Source organism: Bombina bombina, unplaced genomic scaffold (genome assembly GCF_027579735.1).
Source record: "Bombina bombina isolate aBomBom1 unplaced genomic scaffold, aBomBom1.pri scaffold_660, whole genome shotgun sequence".
Classification (NCBI taxonomy): domain Eukaryota; kingdom Metazoa; phylum Chordata; class Amphibia; order Anura; family Bombinatoridae; genus Bombina; species Bombina bombina.
The window spans coordinates 57,112-81,451 of NW_026512346.1; the positions used below are offsets into that span (position 1 = coordinate 57,112).

A 24,340-nucleotide genomic window follows, 5' to 3' on the forward strand; every position below is an offset into this window, starting at 1 on the left:
GAGGCCGCCTCTCTTATCTGACTTCATTTTGACAGTTTCTCACAACTAGAGGGTGTTATTTCATGTATGCAATATAGATAACATTGTGCTCACGCCTGTGGAGTTACCTTGGAATCAGTACTGATTGGCTAAAATGCAAGTCTGTCAAAAGAACTGAAATAAGGAGGCAGTCTGCAGTGGCTTAGATACGAGATAATCAGAGGTAAAAAGTGCATTAATATAACTGTTGGTTATGTAACATTGGGGTATTGGTAATAAAGGGATTATCTATCTTTTTAAACAATAACAATTCTGTTGTCCCTTTAAAGATGTGAGAAGGAATTAAAGGGACAGTACACTGTAAAATAGTTTTCCCCTTAAAGGGACAGTATACACCAATTTTCACATCACTGCATGTAATAGACACTATTATTAAGAAGAATATGCACAGATACTGATCTAAAAATCCAGTATAAAATATTTTAAAAATGTACGTAGAAGCTCCCAGTTTAGCACTGTTGATGAGGTAGTCTGGGACACCCAGTGAAAGGGGCTGGGTAAACAATAAGAACAGACACTCCTCCCCTCCCCATGAAAAGACAGATAAACAGAACACAACATGAGTCTGTAGACACACGTATGCATCTGAAACTGTGGGACTTGGTTAGGATTCTGAAAATCAGCACAATGTTCTTAAAAACTAAGCAAAACTATATATTTTTATAAAACAGATGGGCTATATAAATGGATCATCTACAAAACATTTATGCTAAGAAAATCTAGTATATAATGCCCCTTTAATGCATTTCCAATGACTTGGTATACCAGCTGCAGAGCATTAAAACGTATGGGAAATTGCATTTTCAGGTTTATTTGTGTATATAAAATAGCTGGTTTTGTGATTTGAAACCACAGCCTATTATAATGGGTTGAGCTTGCAGGCAAAAATCAGAGCTCATTATTTTAGACCAATACATAGAGAGAACAATGGAAAATTAACATTTTTATTACTTAACTATCCTACACCCCCCTGGGAGTGTAATTTCTTCTGCTGGCTGTGTTTACATAGCTTTTCAATAGCCTATACTTAAGTATAGAAACTTTCAGTATAGGTTGGGATACCTCAGGCTAAAAAAAATAAAAATCTGAGGAGCACCAACTGAATAAAACTTCTTCAAAAAAGAATAATGTGTTTGCACACAAAACGACTGACTTGTTTTGGCTTGTGCCGTACTCTTAGCCATAGCTAAAAAGCAGTGATGACCAAATTTAAAATACAAAGTGCAAAGACATTGGTTCAATCTTATGTGACGCATGCTTGGAAAATTTAACTCATTGTTGTCATGCGGTACTCCTTTATGTTTACATAAGTGTTCAGAACAATTCCTGAGTCATGACTTAAAACAATATTAAATATGTACAGGGTATTTATGGATTAGAGTATGGCCACATACATTCATCTTTTTGCTGTGGTTTCCTTGTACAGTTTAAAAAAAAAAAAAAAAAAAAAAAAAAAAAAAAAGTTTTATTCAGTTGGTGCTCCTCGGAATGATTTTTTTAGATGTTTTATTTGCTCAGGCCACAAGTGTAGTACAACAACAGAAGAGCAGAGCTTTCGTTATCTTGACTGGATTAAGGGATTGAGTGACAGCTGGATCCTCCTATCGGCGGGCAGTGACATAAGTTCTCCCAGTAGTGTTGAAGCAGCAGTCTTAGAGGTGCCATTATGGGCATCCACTGCCATTTTCCTTACCGTCATCTCTGAAAGACTATGTAGAGATGTGGAATCCTGGAGGTCCTCCAGAGGAAGTGAACAAAAAGGGGGCTTCCATCCAAAGACCGGACTGTTCGGTGAGGGTGAGGACATTTGAGGCAGTATTAAGAACGCTCTACCGTTTTATGCATTTAGCACACTGGTTGGACATTGAGGCTGAAACTGTATCAAGAATCTTATGACATATATACTTACAGTTGGATTTTATAAGTTTGGCACCCAGGGATTGAGACTTGACATATAACAATTGTACTAACACAAGTTAAGTCATCCACCTTTAGATATATCCACTGATGAGAAAATAGTTCAAGCATTAGAGGGACACTGAACCCAAATTTTTTCTTTTGCAATTCAGATAGAGCATGACATTTTAAGTAACTTTCTAATTTACTCCTATTATCAAGTTTTCTTCATTCTCTTGGCATCTTTATTTGAAATGCAAGAATGTAAGTTTAGATGTCGGCCCATTTTTGGTGAACAACCTGGGTTGTCCTTGCTGATTGGTGGATAAATTCATCCACCAATAAAAAAAAGTGCTGTCCAGAGTCTGAACCAAAACAAAAAAAAAGCTTAGATGCCTTCATTTATAAATAAAGATAGCAAGAGAGCGAAGAAAAATTGATAAGAGTATATTAGAAAGTTGCTTAAAATTGCATGCTCTATCCGAATCGTGAAAGAAAAATGTGGGTTCAGTGTCCCTTTAAGAACTGGATAATATTCAGCGCTTTTTCATTCTTCACACAGATAAGGGTTAACCAATAATCAAGGGAACCACACTCTCTGTATAACCCCACATATTTAATTCTACTATCCATCCTTTTTCTTTTATACCACACGCTAAATCAGCCATTTCAAATGCTGAAATATGGGTAAAGGAGCTACTTGTAAACAATTATTAATGTTCTCCAGCCAATAAAATGGATCACTGAGAACAAATTAAAAAAGTAGAAACATTTGGGGTAAACTGTCCCTTTAAAAGCTTGTGGAATGTTTGGGTATATATGCCTCCTCCTAGTGGCCAAGAGTAATGACTCATGGGCTCTCACCACCTTATGAAAGAAATATAGACGTGCTATCTGACTTTGGCCCAATAAACCCACATATAAAAATACAGCAGTTTTTCTTAATGACGTTTGGCATTTTAAATAAGCCATTAAAACAATCAAGAACTGCAAAATCCCAATACAAACGCTTCAATACCAATGGACAATATTATTCTAATGTGTTACTCTGCTTAGTGTAATTATAAGAGCTCATATTTACTTGATTTCCCAAATTTGACTTTTGTATTTGTCTTATGGTTTTGCATTATGCTGACTATTACTCCTCTACATGTTTTAATGAAGTTTGTGTTTTATCATTACCCGTTTTTTTTCTGTTTCCTATCCTTTAGCGCCACCTTGTGAATGACATTGGCACTTTATTTTTGCTTTATTTGTCAATTTACCACTGCAAATTATTTAACAGCAGTTAAAAAATGCATTGCAAATAATCTGCATTTAAAAAAAAAAAATGTTTTAAAAGCACTTGATGCTATACTTTTTCACGCTGGAAAAGAAACAGAACTACTTACTCAGGAGCAAACTTGTCCAGTCTCTTGAACAACTCATTTTTCACATTCAAATTTTCAACAATTGCTTCAACAACTAGGTCTGTGCTGTGTACTACAGCTGCTGGATCAGTGCTCACTGTCAAGTTTGATAAAGTCTTTTCAACGAACTGTGAAGCAGCCTGCCAACGAGAGGTAAAAACACAATTTATGCTTACCTGATAAATTTATTTCTCTTGTGGTGTATCCAGTCCACGGATCATCCATTACTTGTGGGATATTCTCATTCCCAACAGGAAGTTGCAAGAGGACACCCACAGCAGAGCTGTAATATAGCTCCTCCCCTAACTGTCATAGCCAGTCATTCGACCGAAAACAAGCCAAGAAAGGAGGAACCATAGGGTGCAGTGGTTACTGTAGTTTAAATTTAAAAATTACCTGCCTTAAAATGACAGGGCGGGCCATGGACTGGATACACCACAAGAGAAATAAATTTATCAGGTAAGCATAAATTGTGTTTTCTCTTGTAAGGTGTATCCAGTCCACGGATCATCCATTACTTGTGGGATACCAATACCAAAGCTAAAGTACACGGATGAAGGGAGGGACAAGGCAGGAACTTAAATGGAAGGAACCACTGACCGTAAAACCTCTCTCCCAAATATAGCCTCCGAAGAAGCAAAAGTATCAAATTTGTAAAATTTTGAAAAAATATGAAGCGAAGACCAAGTCGTCGCCTTGCAAATCTGATCAAAAGAAGCCTCATTTTTAAAGGCCCAAGTGGAAGCCACAGCTCTAGTGGAATGAGCTGTAATCCTTTCAGGAGGCTGCTGTCCAGCAGTCTCATAGGCTAAGCAGGTTAAGCTTCTTAGTCAAAAAGAAAAAAAGAGGTTGCCGAAGCCTTTTGACCTCTCCTCTGTCCAGAGTAGACAACAAACAAAGCAGATGTTTGACGAAAATCTTTAGTAGCTTGTAAGTAAAACTTTAAAGCACGGACCACGTCCAGATTGTGTAACACAAGGATGGAACAACAATCTCTTGATTGATATTCTTGTTAGATACCACCTTAGGTAAGAACCCAGGTTTGGTACGCAGGACTACCTTATCCGTATGAAAAATCAGATAAGGAGAATCACATTGTAAGGCAGATAGCTCAGAGACTCTACGAGCTGAGGAAATAGCTACCAAAAAAAAAAAAAAAAAAAAAAAAAAAAAAAAAAAAAAAAAAAGGATAAAAGCTTGATATCTATGGAATGAAGAGGTTCAAACGGAACTCCTTGAAGAACCTTAAGAACCAAGTTTAAGCTCCATGGTGGAGCAACAGGTTTAAACACAGGCTTGATTCTAACTAAAGCCTGACAAAATGCCTGAACGTGTGGAACATCTGCCAGACGCTTAACTAGCTGACAATCCTTTTTCCAAACCTTCTTGGAGAAAAGATAATATCCTAGCAATCCTGACCTTACTCCATGAGTAACCCTTGGATTCACACCAATAAAGATATCTACGCCATACCTCATGATAAATTTTCCTGGTGACAGGCTTTCGTGCCTGTCTTAAGGTATCAATAACTGACTCGGAGAAGCCACGCTTTGATAAAATCAAGCGTTCAATCTCCAGGCAGTCAGCCTCAGAGAAATTAGATTTGGATGGTTGAAAGGACCCTGAAGTAGAAGGTCCTGTTTCAGAGGCAGAGACCATGGTGGAAAGGATGACATGTCCACTAGATCTGCATACCAGGTCATGCGTGGCCACGCAGGTGCTATCAGAATCACCAATGCTCTCTCCTGCTTGATCTTGGAAATCAGTCGAGGGAGCAGAGGAAACGGTGGAAACACATAAGCCAGGTTGAAAGACCAAGGCGCTGCTAGAGCATCTATCAGTGTCGCCTTGGGATCCCTGGACCTGGATCTGTAACACGGAAGCTTGGCGTTCTGGCGAGACGCCATGAGATCCAGTTCTGGTTTGCCCCAATGATGAATCAGTTGTGCAAATACCTCCGGATGGAGTTCCCAATCTCCCGGATGAAAAGTCTGATGAAAAAAAATCCGCCTCCCAGTGCTCTACACCTGGGATATGGATAGCTGATAGGTGGCATGAGTGAATCTCTGCCCAGCAAATTATTTTTGAAACTTCTAATATCTCTAGGGAACTTCTCATTCCCCCTTGATGGTTGATGTAAGCTACAGTCGTGATGTTGTCAGACTGAAATCTGATGAGCCTCAGAGTTGCTAACTGAGGCCAAGCCTGAAGAGCCTTGAATATCGCTCTTAGTTCCAAAATATTTAATGGAAGGAGAGACGACTCCTAAGTCCACGATCCCTGAGCCTTCAGGGAGTTCCAGACTGCACCCCAACCTAGAAGGCTGGCATCTGTCGTAACAATTGTCCAATCTGGCCTGCGAAAGGTCATACCTTTGGACAGATGGACCCGAGATAGCCACCAGAGAAGAGAATCCCTGGTCTCTTGGTCCAGATTCAGTTGAGAGGACAAATCTGTGTAATCCCCGTTCCACTGACTGAGAATGCATAATTGCAGCAGTCTGAGATGTAAGCGTGCAAACGGCACTATGTCCATTGCCGCTACCATTAAGCCGATTACTTCCATACACTGAACCACCGAAGGGCGCGGAATGGAATGAAGAACCCTGCAGGAATTTAGAAGCTTTGATAACCTGGACTCCGTCAGGTGGATTTTCATTTCTACAGAATCTATCAGAGTCCCTAGAAAGGAAACTCTTGTGAGTGGGGATAGAGAACTCTTTTCCTCGTTCACTTTCCACCCATGCAACCTCAGAAATGCCAGTACTACGTCCGTATGAGACTTGGCAATTTGGAAGTTTGACGCCTGTATCAGGATGTCGTCTAAATAAGGGGCTGCTGCTATGCCCCGCGGCCTTAGGACCGCCATAAGCGACCCTAGAACCTTTGTAAAGATTCTTGGGGCTGTAGCTAATCCCAAGGGAAGAGCTACAACTGGTAATGCCTGTCTTGAAAGGCAAACCTGAGAAACCGATGATGATCTTTGTGTATCGGAATGTGAAGATAAGCATCTTTTAGATCCACTGTAGTCATATATTGACCCTCCTGGATCAGTGGTAGGATGGTACGAATAGTTTCCATCTTGAACGACGGAACTTTGAGGAATTTGTTTAAGATCTTTAGATCCAAAATTGGTCTGAAGGTTCCCTCTTTTTTGGGAACCACAAACAGATTTGAGTAAAAACCCTGTCCCTGTTCCTCCTTCGGAACTGGATGGATCACTCCCATAACTAGGAGGTCTCGTACACAGTGTAAGAATGCCTCTCTCTATCTGGTGTGCAGATAATTGTGAAAGGTGAAATCTCCCTTTTGGGGGGGAGGCTTTGAAGTCCAGAAGATATCCCTGGGATATAATTTCCAACGCCCAGGGATCCTGAACATCTCTTGCCCACGCCTGGGCGAAGAGTGAAAGTCTGCCCCCTACTAGATCCGTTACCGGATAGGGGGCCGTTACTTCATGCTGTCTTAGAGGCAGCAGCAGGCTTTTTTACCTGCTTACCTTTTTTCCAGGTCAGGTTTGGTCTCCAGACCGTCTTGGATTGAGCAAAAGTTCCCTCTTGTTTATTATTAGAGGAAGTTGATGCCGCACCTGCCTTGAAGTTTTGAAAGGCACGAAAATTAGACTGTTTGGCCCTAGATTTGGACCTGTCCTGAGGAAGGGCATGACCTTTTCCTCCAATGATATCAGCAATAATCTCCTTCAACCAGGCCCGAATAGGGACTGCCCCTTGAAGGGAATGTTAAGTAGCTTAGATTTTGAAGTCACGTCAGCTGACCATGATCTAAGCCATAGCGCTCTGCGCGCCTGTATAGCAAAACCAGAATTCTTAGCCGTTAGTATAAGCAAATATAAAAAACGGTACTGTGCCTTTAAGAGAAACAAATTTTGTCAGAATTTGAAAAACAGTGAAAAAATGCAGTAAATCAAACAAAATTTTTACAGTGTGTATAATAGGCTAACAGAGCATTGCACCCACTTGCAAATGGATGATTAACCCCTTAGTTCAAAAAACAGATCAAAAAACGAAATAGACGTTTTTTTAACAGTCACAACCAACTGCCACAGCAAGCTGTGGCCCTACCTTCCCCAATAAACGACTTTGGAAAGCCTTTGGGCCCTTTAGAGGTGTCCTATTGCATTCAGAGGGCCTTTGAGGGAAGCTGGATGTCACAGTTTGTAATTTTAACTGCACCAACTGTAACTTTTATACTACAACAGTGGAAAGCCTCAGGAAACTGTTTCTAGTCAAAATTTAAGCCAGCCATGTGGAAAAAACTAGGCCCCAATAAAGTTTTATCACCAAAGCATATATAAAAACAATTAAACATGCCAGCAAACGTTTTATATTGCAATATCATAAGGGTATTACCCCTGGGAGTAAGCATGATACCAGTCGTTATTAAATCACTGTATTCAGGCTTAACTTACATTAATCCGGTATCATAATTTTTTCTAGAGATGGAAAACACTAGAAAATGCTGCTAACTGCACATACCTGATAGCAGAATAAACTGCACGCCATTCTCTCGCTGAAGTTACCTCATCTGTGTAATCCCCTCAGACATATGTGAGAACAGCAATGGATCTTAGTTACAACCTGCTAAGATCATAGAAACCTCAGGCAGATTCTTCTTCTATTTACTGCCTGAGATAAAATAGCACAACTCCGGTAATATTTAAAAATAAACTTTTGATTGAAGAAAATAAACTAGCTATATTTAACCACTCTCTCCTACAACGTCCTTGCTTGTTGAGCGTTGCAAGAGAATGACTGGCTATGACAGTTAGGGGAGGAGCTATATTACAGCTCTGCTGTGGGTGTCCTCTTGCAACTTCCTGTTGGGAATGAGAATATCCCACAAGTAATGGATGATCCGTGGACTGGATACACCTTACAAGAGAAATACAGGGAATGAAAAAAAAAAAAATTATAATCACAAAAGTAAATACCATCAATAACCAATGGACACACATGCACATGTTTTTTACAAAGAAGTATTGTGATACTCTTCCAAGCTACCTTAAAGAGACATTATACTGTAAGTTTTCTACATTGTGTGCATTCTCAATGATCCCATCTTCTTTCAAACGTCACTCCCATCATCAAATAACCCTCCCTAGACCCTAATTCACCTGTAAACTACAGCCCCATGTCACTGCGTCCTCAAAACAACTGAAAAAAATAGTTTACGACCACTTATCCCACTTCCTGTCCTCCAACTCCTTGCTTGACCCCCTGCAATCTGGCTTCCTTGACCAATACTCAACTAAGACTGCCCTCACCAAGGTTAATAACGATCTTCTTTCCGCTTAAAGGAATAGCCACTACTCTATACTCATCTTACTTGACCTTTCAGCTGCTTTCGACACAGTTGAACACCCCCTCCTCATACAGACTCTCAGCTCTCTTGGTCTCTGTGACATTGCCCTCTCTTGGATCCACTCTCATCTCTCTAATAGGTCCTTTTCTGTGTCATTTGCTGGTGACTACTCTTCAATGCCTCTGTCTGTTGAAGTACCTCAAGGCTCTGTCCTGGGTCCTCTTATCTTCTCTATTTTTTACTTCTTCACTGGGTAAACTTAACAACTCCAACTTTAAATATCACCTCTATACTGATGACACTCAGATCTACCTCTCTACCCCTGCTCTCTCTCCCTCTGTGCTTTCTCATGTCAGTGACTGATTGGCTGACATTTCTTCATGTATGGCCTAAAGATTAACATGTCCAAGACTGAGCTCCTTCCATTCTCTCTACTCCAATGTCCGACTTCTTTATCACTGTCGGCAGCATCACAATCTCCCCATCACCCAAAGTCTGTTGCCTCAGAGTTGCACTTGACTCAAATCTGTCCTTCATCCCCCACATCCAAATTGGTCTCTTCATCCTGCCACAACCACCAACGCAATATTTACAAAATGAACGTACTCCCTCGTAATTTCCTGACTTGACTATTTAAAAATCTAAAAAAACATCAGCACAGCGCATCTCCGATTATAAAGTAATTAAATTACATCCGTATCTCATTCTCACCCTTGCAGTCCTCACCTCATATTTCTCACCCTCCTACCCTTCTAGATTGTAAATTATCACGGGAATAGGGCCCTCAATTCCTCCTGTATTTGTTTGATAAATTGTGTATTCTCTTACAAATATTGTATCATCATTGCACTTTTATAATTTGTTCCTGTAATTTGTACTGTGGAATTTGTTGGCGCTTTATAAATAAAGTATAATAATAATTATTATTTTACCTGTGTGAGTGTATTAAATTGTTTTTAAAGTCTCTCCATTGCCTTTATTCTGTAATTTAAAATAGTTGATTTTGCCTGTTAAACACCACCTAATACTGAAAAACAAAATTTATGCTTACCTGATAAATTTCTTTCTTTCCGGATAGGGAGTCCACAACGTCATTCGATTACTAGTGGGAATATCACTCCTGGCCAGTAGGAGGATACAAAGAGCACCAAAGCAAAGCTGTTAAATGTCACTCCCCTACCCATAATCCCCAGTCATTCGACCAAAGGGAAATGGAAAATGAATAACACAAGGGTGTAGAGGTGCCTGAGGTTTAGTAAAAAAATAACTGTCTTAATAAAGGGTGGGGTCGTGGACTCTCCATATCTGGAAATAAATTTATCAGGTAAGTAAAATTTAGCTTTCTTTCCTAAGATATGGAGAGTCCACACAATGATTCAATTACTAGTGGGAGCCAATACCCAAGCTAGAGGACACAGAATGAACAGGGAGGTAGAACAAGACAAGCAGGCCGTGTCTCCCAAAAGAAGCCTCAGCCGAGGCAAAAGTATCAAATTTGGAAAAAGTATGCAGAGAGGACCAAGTTCCATAGCAAGAAGGAAGTGGATAGAAGATCCACTGACAGAATGCAGCTAGCACTCTATGCCTAGGCTGAAAAGGCGTACGATCCGGTTATAGTTAAAACATAACTTTTATTAATATGTTGATTAAAATACGCACAAACATACATACATATATTAAAATAACCACTCTGTTGCGAGATTCTGTATAAAGGTGATGGCTAGATATTTTTAATGTGGGCCTAAGGTATTGGATGCCGTCACCTATAGAAATATAATAATTAAGATTTAGTAAATTAGGGGATTCGTTCTCGTCACCTGTGATCAAGTAAATGTAATGTAGGGAGACAGAGTTAACTTGCTAATTTTACGTAAATCCAATGTATATTACGATAATGCTCAGTCTGAACTCAGCTCCCCTACATATATATGTCTGTTAGTATTATGGTGTACACAATATCTTGCACAGTGGGTTTTATGAAGAAACCAATACTTAATCTTGTAATAGACTAAATATTCCTGACTGGTAATTCTGTGAGTTTTAGAATACCTAGGCGTTAGACACCTTCAATAAATAAATGCATATATTGACGCCTGTACCGTTCTGTCAGGAGTAAATCTTGTGATCCACTGTGTATTTATCAGGTATAATCTGATTCTATTAGATTCCTAAGATAATGCATTCCGTGTGTGACTGTTGGGTTAGTTTAGAAAATAATATTAGTTGTTAGCGGTTGTCAGGGTCAGATTAATTCAATGTCTGGTGTTGTATGTTAGAGACAATCTGGACAATTTATATTTCGATTGTACCTTCTAAATAAATGGTACTTAGTAATATGTTGTCTCATCCCTTGCCAGAATTGCGATATACGTCTTTGTTGCACTGAGTTAATTCTGCTGTATACCCGCTTTTACCAATCTTATAATATATTCCTGTTTATATACACAGGTTATGGGTTTTCATCTTTATTACACAGAGTTGATTCTATTTGACATTTACTTAGACTCCTCAATCATATCATATTTTCCTGTTTATGCACACAGGTTTATAAGTTGTACATCAATGCTTCAATTCACTAACTAGGTTAGTACTGACATGGAAAAGGTCCCTGTGTTCTGTGTGCGCCGAATATAAAATTAACATCAATAGTTCACATATGTTAACTGTGTAAATATCTATATAGGAGGGTCCCTTTTTGTTCTAATAATTCTAAAAGACACAGAACTAATGGTGTACTTTGTTTTGTGTGATCACGGTATTCTGTCAGTAACAATCTGTTAGTTTCAATCACAGTTTCTATCACAGTATCTGTCAGTATCGGTCTGTTAGTTTCTATCCTGTGATTCGAACTCTTTAGTGATGTACTATTCACAGTTCATGTTTGATTTTCGTAGGCACTTGATCTTTCTGAGTAGCTATATGTAAATATGATTAATTTATCAGATGGTTTCTGAATAGTTCATATATGTATTATAGTTCTACAATATCTCGATATAATACTATAGTAGCGGTAGTTAAAGCGCTACACCTTCATGCTACGTTATGCTTACGCTTTAGGGAGCGTTGGTATATCTGAGTGAGTATATCAGATATTAATCAATCTTTTATCTGGTAAGTATAATATAGAGTTTCTTTCTATGTAACTTAAAGATTGGCAGTTCTCCCCTTAAATAAAATATTCTATCCTGATATTGACACAGTGATGAGTTCCAGTACTTTTAGGGATACTACGTTAACTAACAATGTCGTTTCTTTGTCATATTGTGTACTAAGTAAAATATCAACTTTAGTATATTAGAGATTGTCACGTCTCTCTGCCTAGCTATACACTGTGATACTGCTGATTGCAGTTCAGCGTTATAAGTGACAGGCTGTAGTAACAGCTAATTGCGATTCAGCGTTATGCTTAGCAGGCTATAGTGACCGAGTAGTTTCACGAGTTACCCCAGAATGAAATTTCAAACTGATACATTTTAAATTCTAGTTTTCATTAGGTTTACTAAATTTTAACAGAGTGGTACTAAAAGAGCGTCTTACTGCTGACGCGTTTCGCCCAAAACTGGGCTTTTTCAAAGGCAGCGAGCCCCCGACAGTGACCTTATTTAAGGCGCCGTGAACCGGAAGTTCCGCCTCCTCGTAAATTCTATTGGTTATCCACTTGTCAATCTTACCGACACCATCGTTAAGGTGGTATATACCATAATTAATGACGGTGAGTAATTCTCACCGATAGTGTGTAATTATTTTGTATTCAATGTATATTCTATTTTCACTAAGCTCTTGTACTCTTAATACAATCCCAATTATGCTTTATATGCATTGTTGTATATAGGCTTTTCTTTTATGATCTATCCTTATACTTGCTGATGTTGTTCTGGATAGTTTTATTGTGTCATCTGTGATCAGTTTGAAGCATTAATACAGGTTGTAACCTTATTATCTTTGGTGTTGTTAATCACCTAAGGGGTTCAGATCTACAGTATATGTGTACCACCGGGTTTTAAACAATTTCATGAGGATGGAATTATGAAAGATGATTGTGAGAAGCTTTACATATTATTTTAATAGAAGTGCAGATGGTAAATATTGATCACTGTGTTTTTATTTTAGTTATCATAGAAATACTAATGCCTCTTATCATGTATTTCTAACCTTTACTGCTACCTCTGTTGCTTATTTGGGATTCACCATTTTATTAGAGGTTACATATCCTAATTCTTTGGTTAGGATCCATTACTTGTTTTATCTTGGGTACAGTTAAGTTATTATGATTTCTTGATAAAGGCTAGTTCACTAGGTCCAACCGTAGATATGATTTCTGGCTTGACAACTCACTGTTTCGTAATTATTTGGGATTATGAACACTACATACGTGTAAATACAAACCTATTCGCCAATTGTGATCTAAAGTAGCCACTGAAATAACAAATAATGTTCTAGTGGGTGAGTATAGCTAATGGGAATGTGATATATAATGTGATTTGTGTGCTAGTACCGTGGAAGTATCTCCTTGTGTGGTGGGTGCACATCTAAAGTGTCTTGACTTTGGGAGAGATTAAAGTGTTGTAGTGTGTCAGACTTAGTTGATGGTGATTCTTATTGGTGGTAAATGTTAGTTCTACTTATGTGATAAGGTGTCAGTTAACCATTCTGGCTAATGTTCATAATGTTGAAATAATTCATGGGTGGTGGAAAATAAATAAATAAAAAAATATAATAATAAATGTGCCTTGATGTGAACTCTAAACAACTAATATGTGAAAGAAAACGTGATACTGTGTTAGTGACATGAAAGGTGAGTTAATGTGACAATGTGAGGTTATATATGTTAGTTGTTAAATAACAACTTAATCTTTATTTATCATTCGAATTTGTGACTTATTTCTGAATCTATATTTTGTGAGTTGTCCTCAATTGAAACTCAGACCTTACTGATATTTTAGTGAGCTGGTTAAATAACCTCTCATTGTTGATCATTTATTAATATAAAGTTCTCTACTTATGGGGTGTGGTATGATCCCCTTATTCCTTAAGTGCTTTGCTGTGTATGTATTGATATGTATTGATTTTACTTCCCTTGTTCTTTTTTTGTTAGTGTATCTAATAGTTGGCATTTATGAAGAGATTAGAGGAAGATATGGTAACTGTTCTGTTCATTCATTCCATTTGGGTATACTGTATTTAGCAAGTAAATCCACCTGCTCTCTGCCCGGAGGAGAGCTGTTTCTAAGTCGCCTCCTCTGATACCTAGGGAGACTTTTTCAATCCCCCAGCACTCAAGTTCCTCTTTGTTGGAGTTGTGCTTTTTGAGGAAATGTAGCGCTACGCTGGTCAGTGTTTTCCCCTTTTCCTGATCTTTGGCTGCATTGTGGATATTCCTCAAGTGCTCCATCAATCTTGTTCTGAGCTTACGTGTCGTCATACCAACATATAATAATTTACATCTACACCTTAGAATGTAAATTACTCCTTCTGTGTTACAGCTGATGTATCTTTTGATCGGGTGTGTTATTCCAAATCTATCTTTAATATTGGAGGTTTTGACAACGTGATGGCATGTGCTACAATTGCCACACTGGAATGATCCTGGGTTGAAGGCAGATTTGGTCCTTTTCACATTGAAATGGCTGCTACTGACCATGTCTTTTAAATTTTTGACACGTCTGTATCCTATAGTTGGTCTCTCTCCTAATTTACGTTTTAAGACGGGGTCCGTCATAAGTATATTCCAATGTTTTTTGATAATATTGATCACCTCAGGCGTTTGGCTATTATGTGTGAGGATTAGTCGTGGAGTATTTTCATTGACTTTGACTTTTTTTCTTAGTAATTGGTCTCTGTTGGTTTGTAAAGCTCTATATTTCGCTTTTTTTATTCTTCTTTTGCTGTAGCCACGATCCAATAATCTTTCCTCCAGTTCTTGAGCTCTGATATTGAATGTTTCTTTGTCCGTGCAGTTTCTCCTTATTCTAAGGAATTCACCTGTTGGTAAACCCCTAATTGTTCCCGGTGCATGAGCACTGGTACTGTATAGTAGGCTGTTTGTGGCTGTCTTTTTCCTATACAGGTCAGTTTTGACATCTCCTTGCTCATCCTTGTAAATGGTTATATCCAGAAAGTTAATTGCATTTTTACTTGCCTCATGAGTTAGTTTTATGTTCAGATTGTTATTATTCAAGATGTTCAAGAATTCTAGTAGTAACTCATGTGATCCTTCCCAGATGAAGATGATATCGTCTATGTATCTTAGCCAAATGGGGACCATGTCAGTGTATTTTCTGTTGGCATCTGTAAATACGTATTCAGCCTCCCACCAGCCCAGAAAGAGATTGGCATAAGTGGGGGCACATGCCGTCCCCATGGCTGTTCCTCTGGTTTGCAAATAAAATTTATTGTCGAATATGAAGAAGTTATAGTTTAATATAAATCCTAACAGCTGAATTATAAAGCTGTCATGTTCCTTATCTTCTTCAGAACATCTTTCTAGGAAATATTCCACTGCCTTGATTCCATCCCTGTGGTCTATTGATGTGTAAAGGGATTCCACATCCGTTGTGACAAGCCACGTCTCCTTGTTCAGATTAATGCCTTCGAGTCTTTGGAGTATCTGTGTTGTATCTCGTATGTAAGATGGTAACTCCTGGACAAATTTTCGCAACCTATAGTCTACATACTGGCTGGCTTTTTCCGTCAGGCAGCCCATCCCTGAGACGATGGGTCTTCCTGGCGGATTCTCTTGATCTTTGTGGATCTTGGGTATTATATAGAAGGTCGCAATTTTCGGATTAGGTACCGTAAGGAATTTCCTTTCTTTATCAGAGATTGTTCCTCTCAGGATATAATACATATATGAACTATTCAGAAACCTTCTGATAAATTAATCATATTTACATATAGCTACTCAGAAAGATCAAGTGCCTACGAAAATCAAACATGAACTGTGAATAGTACATCACTAAAGAGTTTGAATCACAGGATAGAAACTAACAGACCGATACTGACAGATACTGTGATAGAAACTGTGATTGAAACTAACAGATTGTTACTGACAGAATACCGTGATCACACAAAACAAAGTACACCATTAGTTCTGTGTCTTTTAGAATTATTAGAACAAAAAGGGACCCTCCTATATAGATATTTACACAGTTAACATATGTGAACTATTGATGTTAATTTTATATTCGGCGCACACAGAACACAGGGACCTTTTCCATGTCAGTACTAACCTAGTTAGTGAATTGAAGCATTGATGTACAACTTATAAACTGTACCCAAGATAAAACAAGTAATGGATCCTAACCAAAGAATTAGGATATGTAACCTCTAATAAAATGGTGAATCCCAAATAAGCAACAGAGGTAGCAGTAAAGGTTAGAAATACATGATAAGAGGCATTAGTATTTCTATGATAACTAAAATAAAAACACAGTGATCAATATTTACCATCTGCACTTCTATTAAAATAATATGTAAAGCTTCTCACAATCATCTTTCATAATTCCATCCTCATGAAATTGTTTAAAACCCGGTGGTACACATATACTGTAGATCTGAACCCCTTAGGTGATTAACAACACCAAAGATAATAAGGTTACAACCTGTATTAATGCTTCAAACTGATCACAGATGACACAATAAAACTATCCAGAACAACATCAGCAAGTATAAGGATAGATCATAAAAGAAAAGCCTATATACAACAATGCATATAAAGCATAATTGGGATTGTATTAAGAGTACAAGAGCTTAGTGAAAATAGAATATACATTGAATACAAAATAATTGCACACTATCGGTGAGAATTACTCACCGTCATTAATTATGGTATATACCACCTTAACGATGGTGTCGGTAAGATTGACAAGTGGATAACCAATAGAATTTACGAGGAGGCGGAACTTCCGGTTCACGGCGCCTTAAATAAGGTCACTGTCGGGGGCTCGCTGCCTTTGAAAAAGCCCAGTTTTGGGCGAAACGCGTCAGCAGTAAGACGCTCTTTTAGTACCACTCTGTTAAAATTTAGTAAACCTAATGAAAACTAGAATTTAAAATGTATCAGTTTGAAATTTCATTCTGGGGTAACTCGTGAAACTACTCGGTCACTATAGCCTGCTAAGCATAACGCTGAATCGCAATTAGCTGTTACTACAGCCTGTCACTTATAACGCTGAACTGCAATCAGCAGTATCACAGTGTATAGCTAGGCAGAGAGACGTGACAATCTCTAATATACTAAAGTTGATATTTTACTTAGTACACAATATGACAAAGAAACGACATTGTTAGTTAACGTAGAATCCCTAAAAGTACTGGAACTCATCACTGTGTCAATATCAGGATAGAATATTTTATTTAAGGGGAGAACTGCCAATCTTTAAGTTACATAGAAAGAAACTCTATATTATACTTACCAGATAAAAGATTGATTAATATCTGATATACTCACTCAGATATACCAACGCTCCCTAAAGCGTAAGCATAACGTAGCATGAAGGTGTAGCGCTTTAACTACCGCTACTATAGTATTATATCGAGATATTGTAGAACTATAATACATATATGAACTATTCAGAAACCTTCTGATAAATTAATCATATTTACATATAGCTACTCAGAAAGATCAAGTGCCTACGAAAATCAAACATGAACTGTGAATAGTACATCACTAAAGAGTTCGAATCACAGGATAGAAACTAACAGACCGATACTGACAGATACTGTGATAGAAACTGTGATTGAAACTAACAGATTGTTACTGACAGAATACCGTGATCACACAAAACAAAGTACACCATTAGTTCTGTGTCTTTTAGAATTATTAGAACAAAAAGGGACCCTCCTATATAGATATTTACACAGTTAACATATGTGAACTATTGATGTTAATTTTATATTCGGCGCACACAGAACACAGGGACCTTTTCCATGTCAGTACTAACCTAGTTAGTGAATTGAAGCATTGATGTACAACTTATAAACCTGTGTGCATAAACAGGAAAATATGATATGATTGAGGAGTCTAAGTAAATGTCAAATAGAATCAACTCTGTGTAATAAAGATGAAAACCCATAACCTGTGTATATAAACAGGAATATATTATAAGATTGGTAAAAGCGGGTATACAGCAGAATTAACTCAGTGCAACAAAGACGTATATCGCAATTCTGGCAAGGGATGAGACAACATATTACTAAGTACCATTTATTTAGAAGGTACAATCGAAATATAAATTGTCCAGATTGTCTCTAACATACAACACCAGACATTGAATTAATCTGACCCTGACAACCGCTAACAACTAATATTATTTTCTAAACGAACCCAACAGTCACACACGGAATGCATTATCTTAGGAATCTAATAGAATCAGATTATACCTGATAAATACACAGTGGATCACAAGATTTACTCCTGACAGAACGGTACAGGCGTCAATATATGCATTTATTTATTGAAGGTGTCTAACGCCTAGGTATTCTAAAACTCACAGAATTACCAGTCAGGAATATTTAGTCTATTACAAGATTAAGTATTGGTTTCTTCATAAAACCCACTGTGCAAGATATTGTGTACACCATAATACTAACAGACATATATATGTAGGGGAGCTGAGTTCAGACTGAGCATTATCGTAATATACATTGGATTTACGTAAAATTAGCAAGTTAACTCTGTCTCCCTACATTACATTTACTTGATCACAGGTGACGAGAACGAATCCCCTAATTTACTAAATCTTAATTATTATATTTCTATAGGTGACGGCATCCAATACCTTAGGCCCACATTAAAAATATCTAGCCATCACCTTTATACAGAATCTCGCAACAGAGTGGTTATTTTAATATATGTATGTATGTTTGTGCGTATTTTAATCAACATATTAATAAAAGTTATGTTTTAACTATAACCGGATCGTACGCCTTTTCAGCCTAGGCATAGAGTGCTAGCTGCATTCTGTCAGTGGATCTTCTATCCACTTCCTTCTTGCTATAGTTCCAATTAATGCGGAGCACCAACCCACAGTTTGTAAACGTAATTCACTCCACTTGGGGCAGAATTCATGTGCAACAAGTAGGACGTTAACTGACTTAATATTTGTGGGGACTGCCACAGTAGTGCCATTGTAAACCTTTGTAGTTTAGAAAAGGACCAAGTTCCAGCCTTGCAAATCTGTTCCACAGAAGCTTAATTTTTGAAAGCCCAAAAAGAGGGGAAAGCCCTAGTGGAATGAGCTGTAATTCTCTCAGGAGGCTGCTCTCCAGCAGTCTCATAAGCAAAAAGAATTATACTTCTCAACTAGAGGGAAAGAGAAGTAGCAGTAGCCTTTTGATGCTTACGCTTTCCTGAGAAACAAACAAACAGGGCAGAAGACTGGCGAAAATTCTTAGTCGCCTGTAGGTAGAATTTGAAAGCATGCACAACATCCAAGTTGTGCAACAGACGTTCTTTATAAGAAGAAGGATTGGGACAGAGAGAAGGAACATCAATCTCCTGATTAATATTTATATCCGAAACCACTTTAGGAAGAAACCCCAATTTAGTACGAAGAACCGCCCTATCCGCATGAAAGTTAAGGTAAGGTGAATCACACTGCAAAGCCGAGAGTTCTGAAACTCTCCAAGCAGAAGAGATAGCAGTAGAAACAAAACCTTCCAAGATAGCATCTTAATATCTATGGAATGCATTGGCTCAAATGAAGCCTGCTGCAAAACTTTAAGAACAAGATTAAGGCTCCAAGAAGGAGCAACAGGCTTAAACACAGGCCTGATTCTGACCATGGCCTGACAAAAATGTTGAACATCTGGCACATCCGCCAGATGCTTTTGTAACAAAATAGTTCTCTGAAAGGTCACATTTCTGCATTATCTGACTGACAACCCTTTCTCCAGACCTTCCTGGAGAAAAGACAAAATTCTAGGAATCCTGACCCTACTCCAAGAGTAGCCCTTTGATTCACACCAATAAAGGTATTTACGCCATACCTTATGGTAAATTTTTTGAGTAACAGGCTTACGAGCCTGGACCATGGTCTCAATGACCGACTCAGAAAATTCACACTTAGACAGAACTAAGCGACCAATCTCCAAGCAGTCAGCTTCAGAGAAATAAGATTTGGATGGAGGAATGGACCCCGAGTTAGAAGGTCCTTCCTCAGAGGAAACCTCCAAGGTGGCCAAGATGACATCTTCACTAGGTCTGCATACCAGATCCTGCGAGGCCATGCAGGAGCTATTAGAATTACTGATGCTCTCTCCTGTTTGATACGAGCAATAACCCGTGGAAGGAGCGCAAATGGAGGAAACGGTATGCTAGACTGAAATCCCAAGGAACTGCCAGAGCATCTATCAGAGTGGCCTGAGGATCTCTTGACTTTGAACCGTACCTTGGAAGCTTGGCATTCTGCCAAGATGCCATCAGATCCAACTCCGGCACCCCCCATTTGAGGGTTAACCTAGAGAACACCTCCGGATGGAGAGCCCACCCCCTGGGATGAAATGTCTGTCTGCTTAGGAAATCAGCTTCCCAGTTGTCCACTCCAGGAATATGGATGGCAGATAGACAACAATTGTGAGCTTCTGCCCACTGAATAATCTGTGCTACCTCCTTCATGGCTAAGGAACTCCTAGTTCCTCCCTGGTGATTGATGTAAGCCACTGAAGTGATGCTGTTCGACAAACCTGATAAACCAGGCTAAGGACAATTGAGGCCAAGCCATCAGAGCATTGTAAATCGCTCTCAATTCCAAGATGTTTATGGGGAGAGCAGACTCCTCCCAAGTCCATAATCCCTGCGCCTTTAACGAGTCCCAGATTGCTCCCCAGCCTAGCAGGCTGGCGTCCGTGGTCACAATCACCCAGGAAGGTCTCCGGAAGCATGTGCCCTGAGACAGATGGTCCTCAGAAAGCCACCACGGGAGAGAGCTCTCAAATGGAATCGAGCAAAGGGAATGATGTCCATGGAAGCGACCATCAGACCAATTACCTCCATACATTGAACCACTGATGGCTGAACAGTAGACTGTAGAGAGAGGCAGTAGGAGAGAATTCTGGATTTTCTAACCGCAGTCAGAAAAATTTTCATAGATAGGAAATCTATTATGGTCCCTAAGGAACCTACCCTTGTAGCTGGAACAAGGGAACTCTTTTCCAGATTCACTTTCCAACCGTGGGAATGTAGAAAAGACAACAAGATCTCTGTATTAGAGTTTGCTTGTTGAAAAGATGGTGCCTGAACCAATATGTCGTCCAGGTAGGGCGCCACTGCAATTCCCCAAGACCTGATCACTGCCAAGAGAACCCCCAGAATCTTTGATAAAATTCTGGGAGCTGTGGCAAGGCCAAATGGAAGAGCCACAAACTGAAAGTGTTTGTCTAGAAAGGCGAATCTCAGGAATTTGTGATGATCACTGTGGATGGGAACATGAAGATACGCATCCTTCAGGTCTATGGTCATCATGAACTGACCCTCTTGGACCAAAGGAAGAATGGAACAAATGGTTTCCATTTTGAAGGACGGTACCCTGAGAAACTTGTTGAGGCACTTTAGGTCTAAAATGGGTTGCAAAGTTCCCTCTTTTTTGGGCACCACAAACAGATTTGAATAGCATCCTAGACCCTGTTACCTTACTGGTACTAAAACAATCACTCCCAGGGAGGAAAGGTCATGAATGCAGTTCAAGAATGCCTCTCTTTTTACCTGGTCTGCAGATAATATTGATAGGTGGAATCTGCCCCTGGGAGGGTAAGTTTTGAATTCTATTTTGTAACCCTGAGATACTATGTCCACGGCCCAAGGATCTGGGACATCTAGTCTCCGGGCTTGAAAATACAGGGAAAGTCTGCCCCCCCCACTTGATCCGATCCCAGAATGGGGGCCGACCCTTCATGCTGACTTAGACACAGCTGAGGGTTTCTTTGATTGCTTCCCCTTATTCTAAGACTGATTGGGCTTCCAAGAAGACTTGGACTGCTCCTGCTTGGAAGAGGGAGAGGAAGACTTTTGACCTTTGTAGTTACGAAAGGAACGAAAATTACTTTGACGTCCTTTGAGTCTGTTCTTCTTGTCTTGCGGTAGAAAAGACCCTTTTCCACCCTAATATCAGCAATTATTTCTGCCAGACCAGGTCCGAACAAGGTCTTACCCCTTGTAAGGAAGCGCCAGAAGCTTGGACTTAGAGGTAACATCAGCTGACCAAGATTTTAGCCACAATGCCCTGCGGGCTAGGACAGTGAAGCCAGACATCTTGGCTCCCAGTCTAATAACGTGCATGTTAGCTTCAGAAATAAAGGAATTGGTTAGTTTGAGAGCCTTAATTCTATCTTGTATCTCCTCCAATGGAGTCTCTACTAAAATTGATTCAGACAAGGCGTTGCACCAATAAGATGCCGCACTTGCTACTGTGGCAATACAAACTGCAGGTTGCCATTGAAGACCTTGATGAACATACATCTTCCTCAAATAATCTTCCAGTTTTTTGTCCATGGGATCCTTAAAGGAGCAGCTAGCCTCTATATGGATCATAGCTTTCTTAGCCAGTTTAGAAATAGCCCCTACTACTTTAGGCACCGTGTGCCAAGAATCTTTAATGGAGTCAGCAACAGGAAACATCTTTTCAAATACGGGAGACGGGGAGGAAGGAATCCCTGGCTTCTCCCATTCCTGTGAAATAATCTCTGTCACACGGTCTGGGACAGGAAAAACTTCCACAAAGCAAGGCTCATCATAGAATTTATTAAGTTGACTAGACTTCTTAGGGTTGGCAACGACAGAAGTATCTGAGTCGTTCAAAGTAGTCAATACCTCCTTTAACAGTACACAACGGCGTTCAAGCTTAAAACTGAAGTTTACTTCTTCAGTATCAGACGAAGGAATAATACTGTCCGAATCTGAGATTTCACCCTCAGAGGCTACTGACTCATCCTCCTCATCAGACTTATGATGGAGGGTAACCTGCATAGCAGTAGGTAGAACAGAAACCTTACTATCTGAATGTCTAATTTTCCTCTTGTGTTTTCCCAGCATAGGAAAAGCAGATAATGCTGCAGATACCGTAGAAGATACCTGTGCAGCATAATCTGCAGGCAAATAAACTCCTCCAGGAGGCTGAGAGGAACTGCAGGGTACTGTATGTGACGCCATAGAGGCTTGGGACGTTTGAGGAGAAAGCTGTGCATGGCCTGAACAGAATCATCCTGAGAGACATTGGGCTCAGCAGGCAACAATTTATCTTTAAATTGAAGTGTTCTAGCTAAGCATGCAGCACAGAATTGCATAGGCAAAACAAATCTGTGCCTCTAGAAATAACAAGCATTTGTCAAAAGAGAGAGTCTTCCATGTCCATAATACTAAATAAAAAAAAATCCCCAAATTGTAGAATTTTTTTAAATACACTGTCACTTTAAGAATTTTTTAATACCACAGCTGTAACACTTATACACAATTTGGCTGCCAGAAGTCTCTAAAACGATTGTATAGTAGATCGAAACTGAAGAGACTGAAATTCAATGACGCCGCTCTGCTACGTGAATATCCGACAGGAGAGAAAAGTCACAAGACCGGCAGAGAGAGGAAATTACGCAGCAAGTAAAAGCCGCGAGTTTCCCTCTGCCTACAACATAAGATGGTTTCAAACTCAAGCAGTCTGTTAGTTAGCCTGTTCTAGCTAAGCAAGTAAAGAAAACCAAATGCCAACAAAATTAGACCAAAGAGGAAAAACATCCCAATAAAAGGAAGATTAACCCCTAGTCTCAGCATACATAATGTGCCTGCCCACTGCCAAAGAGAATTCTGTATAAAGGATTTTAAAAATGTCCCCATCTACTGAATATGAAATATTCTTCTGAAGTGCAAGTCTCCAAGACCTAGAAGACAAAAGCACTAACCTGCAGTCATGCTGTCCGGCAGGAAGACAGCTCACAAGACGCGAAAGGACACATACTCCTTACAGAGACTTATAGAAAAAGAAAGAACAGAGTAACCAACTCTGGCTTTCTGTACCATGGGCAGCAATGTGTTAGGAAATAAAGCAAGGACTACCTCACAACTTCCTAACTGCTTAAAAGCCACCACTACTCTACTGAAGAGATTGACGTGGACTCAGCTAAACCAAAATCCTTGCTTGCAGGGAAAAGTACCCGAAAAAGGAATGAATTTCTTCAGACACCAAACTTCACCTCCTCCATTAACAGAGGCAAAGAAAATGACTGATGATTATGGGTAGGGGAGTGACACTTCACAGCTTTGCTGTGGTGCTCTTTGCCTCCTCCTGCTGGCCAGGAGTGATATTCCCACTAGTAAATGAATGGCGTTGTGGATTCTCAGTACTGCAGTAGCGGCTATAGAAAAGCAGCCAAGTGGGAAACAGACATAGCAGCAAGCTGGTGCCCTTTGCCTCCTCCTGCTGGCCAGGAGTGATATTCCCACTAGTAAATGAATGGCGTTGTGGATTCTCAGTACTGCAGTAGCGGCTATAGAAAAGCAGCCAAGTGGGAAACAGACATAGCAGCAAGCCCATTTAAAAGGGTGTTCCTGCAGCAGTTTTAAATACAATTAAAGGGCCACTAAACCCAAAATCTTTCTTTCTTTCATTATTCAGATAGAGAATACAAATTTAAACAACATTACAATTTACTTCTATTATTTATTTAGCTTAATTTTTTTAGATATCC

General features: G+C 39.3%; 1 protein-coding gene across 1 annotated transcript in view; it reads right to left on the reverse strand.

The window, feature by feature from the left end:
* LOC128644246 (hydroxyacyl-coenzyme A dehydrogenase, mitochondrial-like) overlaps positions 1-24,340 on the reverse strand; it is a 94,185-nt gene that overhangs the window by 53,819 nt on the left and 16,026 nt on the right. The window contains exon 3 of the mRNA XM_053696928.1: positions 3,327-3,484. Coding sequence (XP_053552903.1) covers positions 3,327-3,484 — 158 coding nt within the window. The remainder of the gene's footprint in view (positions 1-3,326; positions 3,485-24,340) is intronic.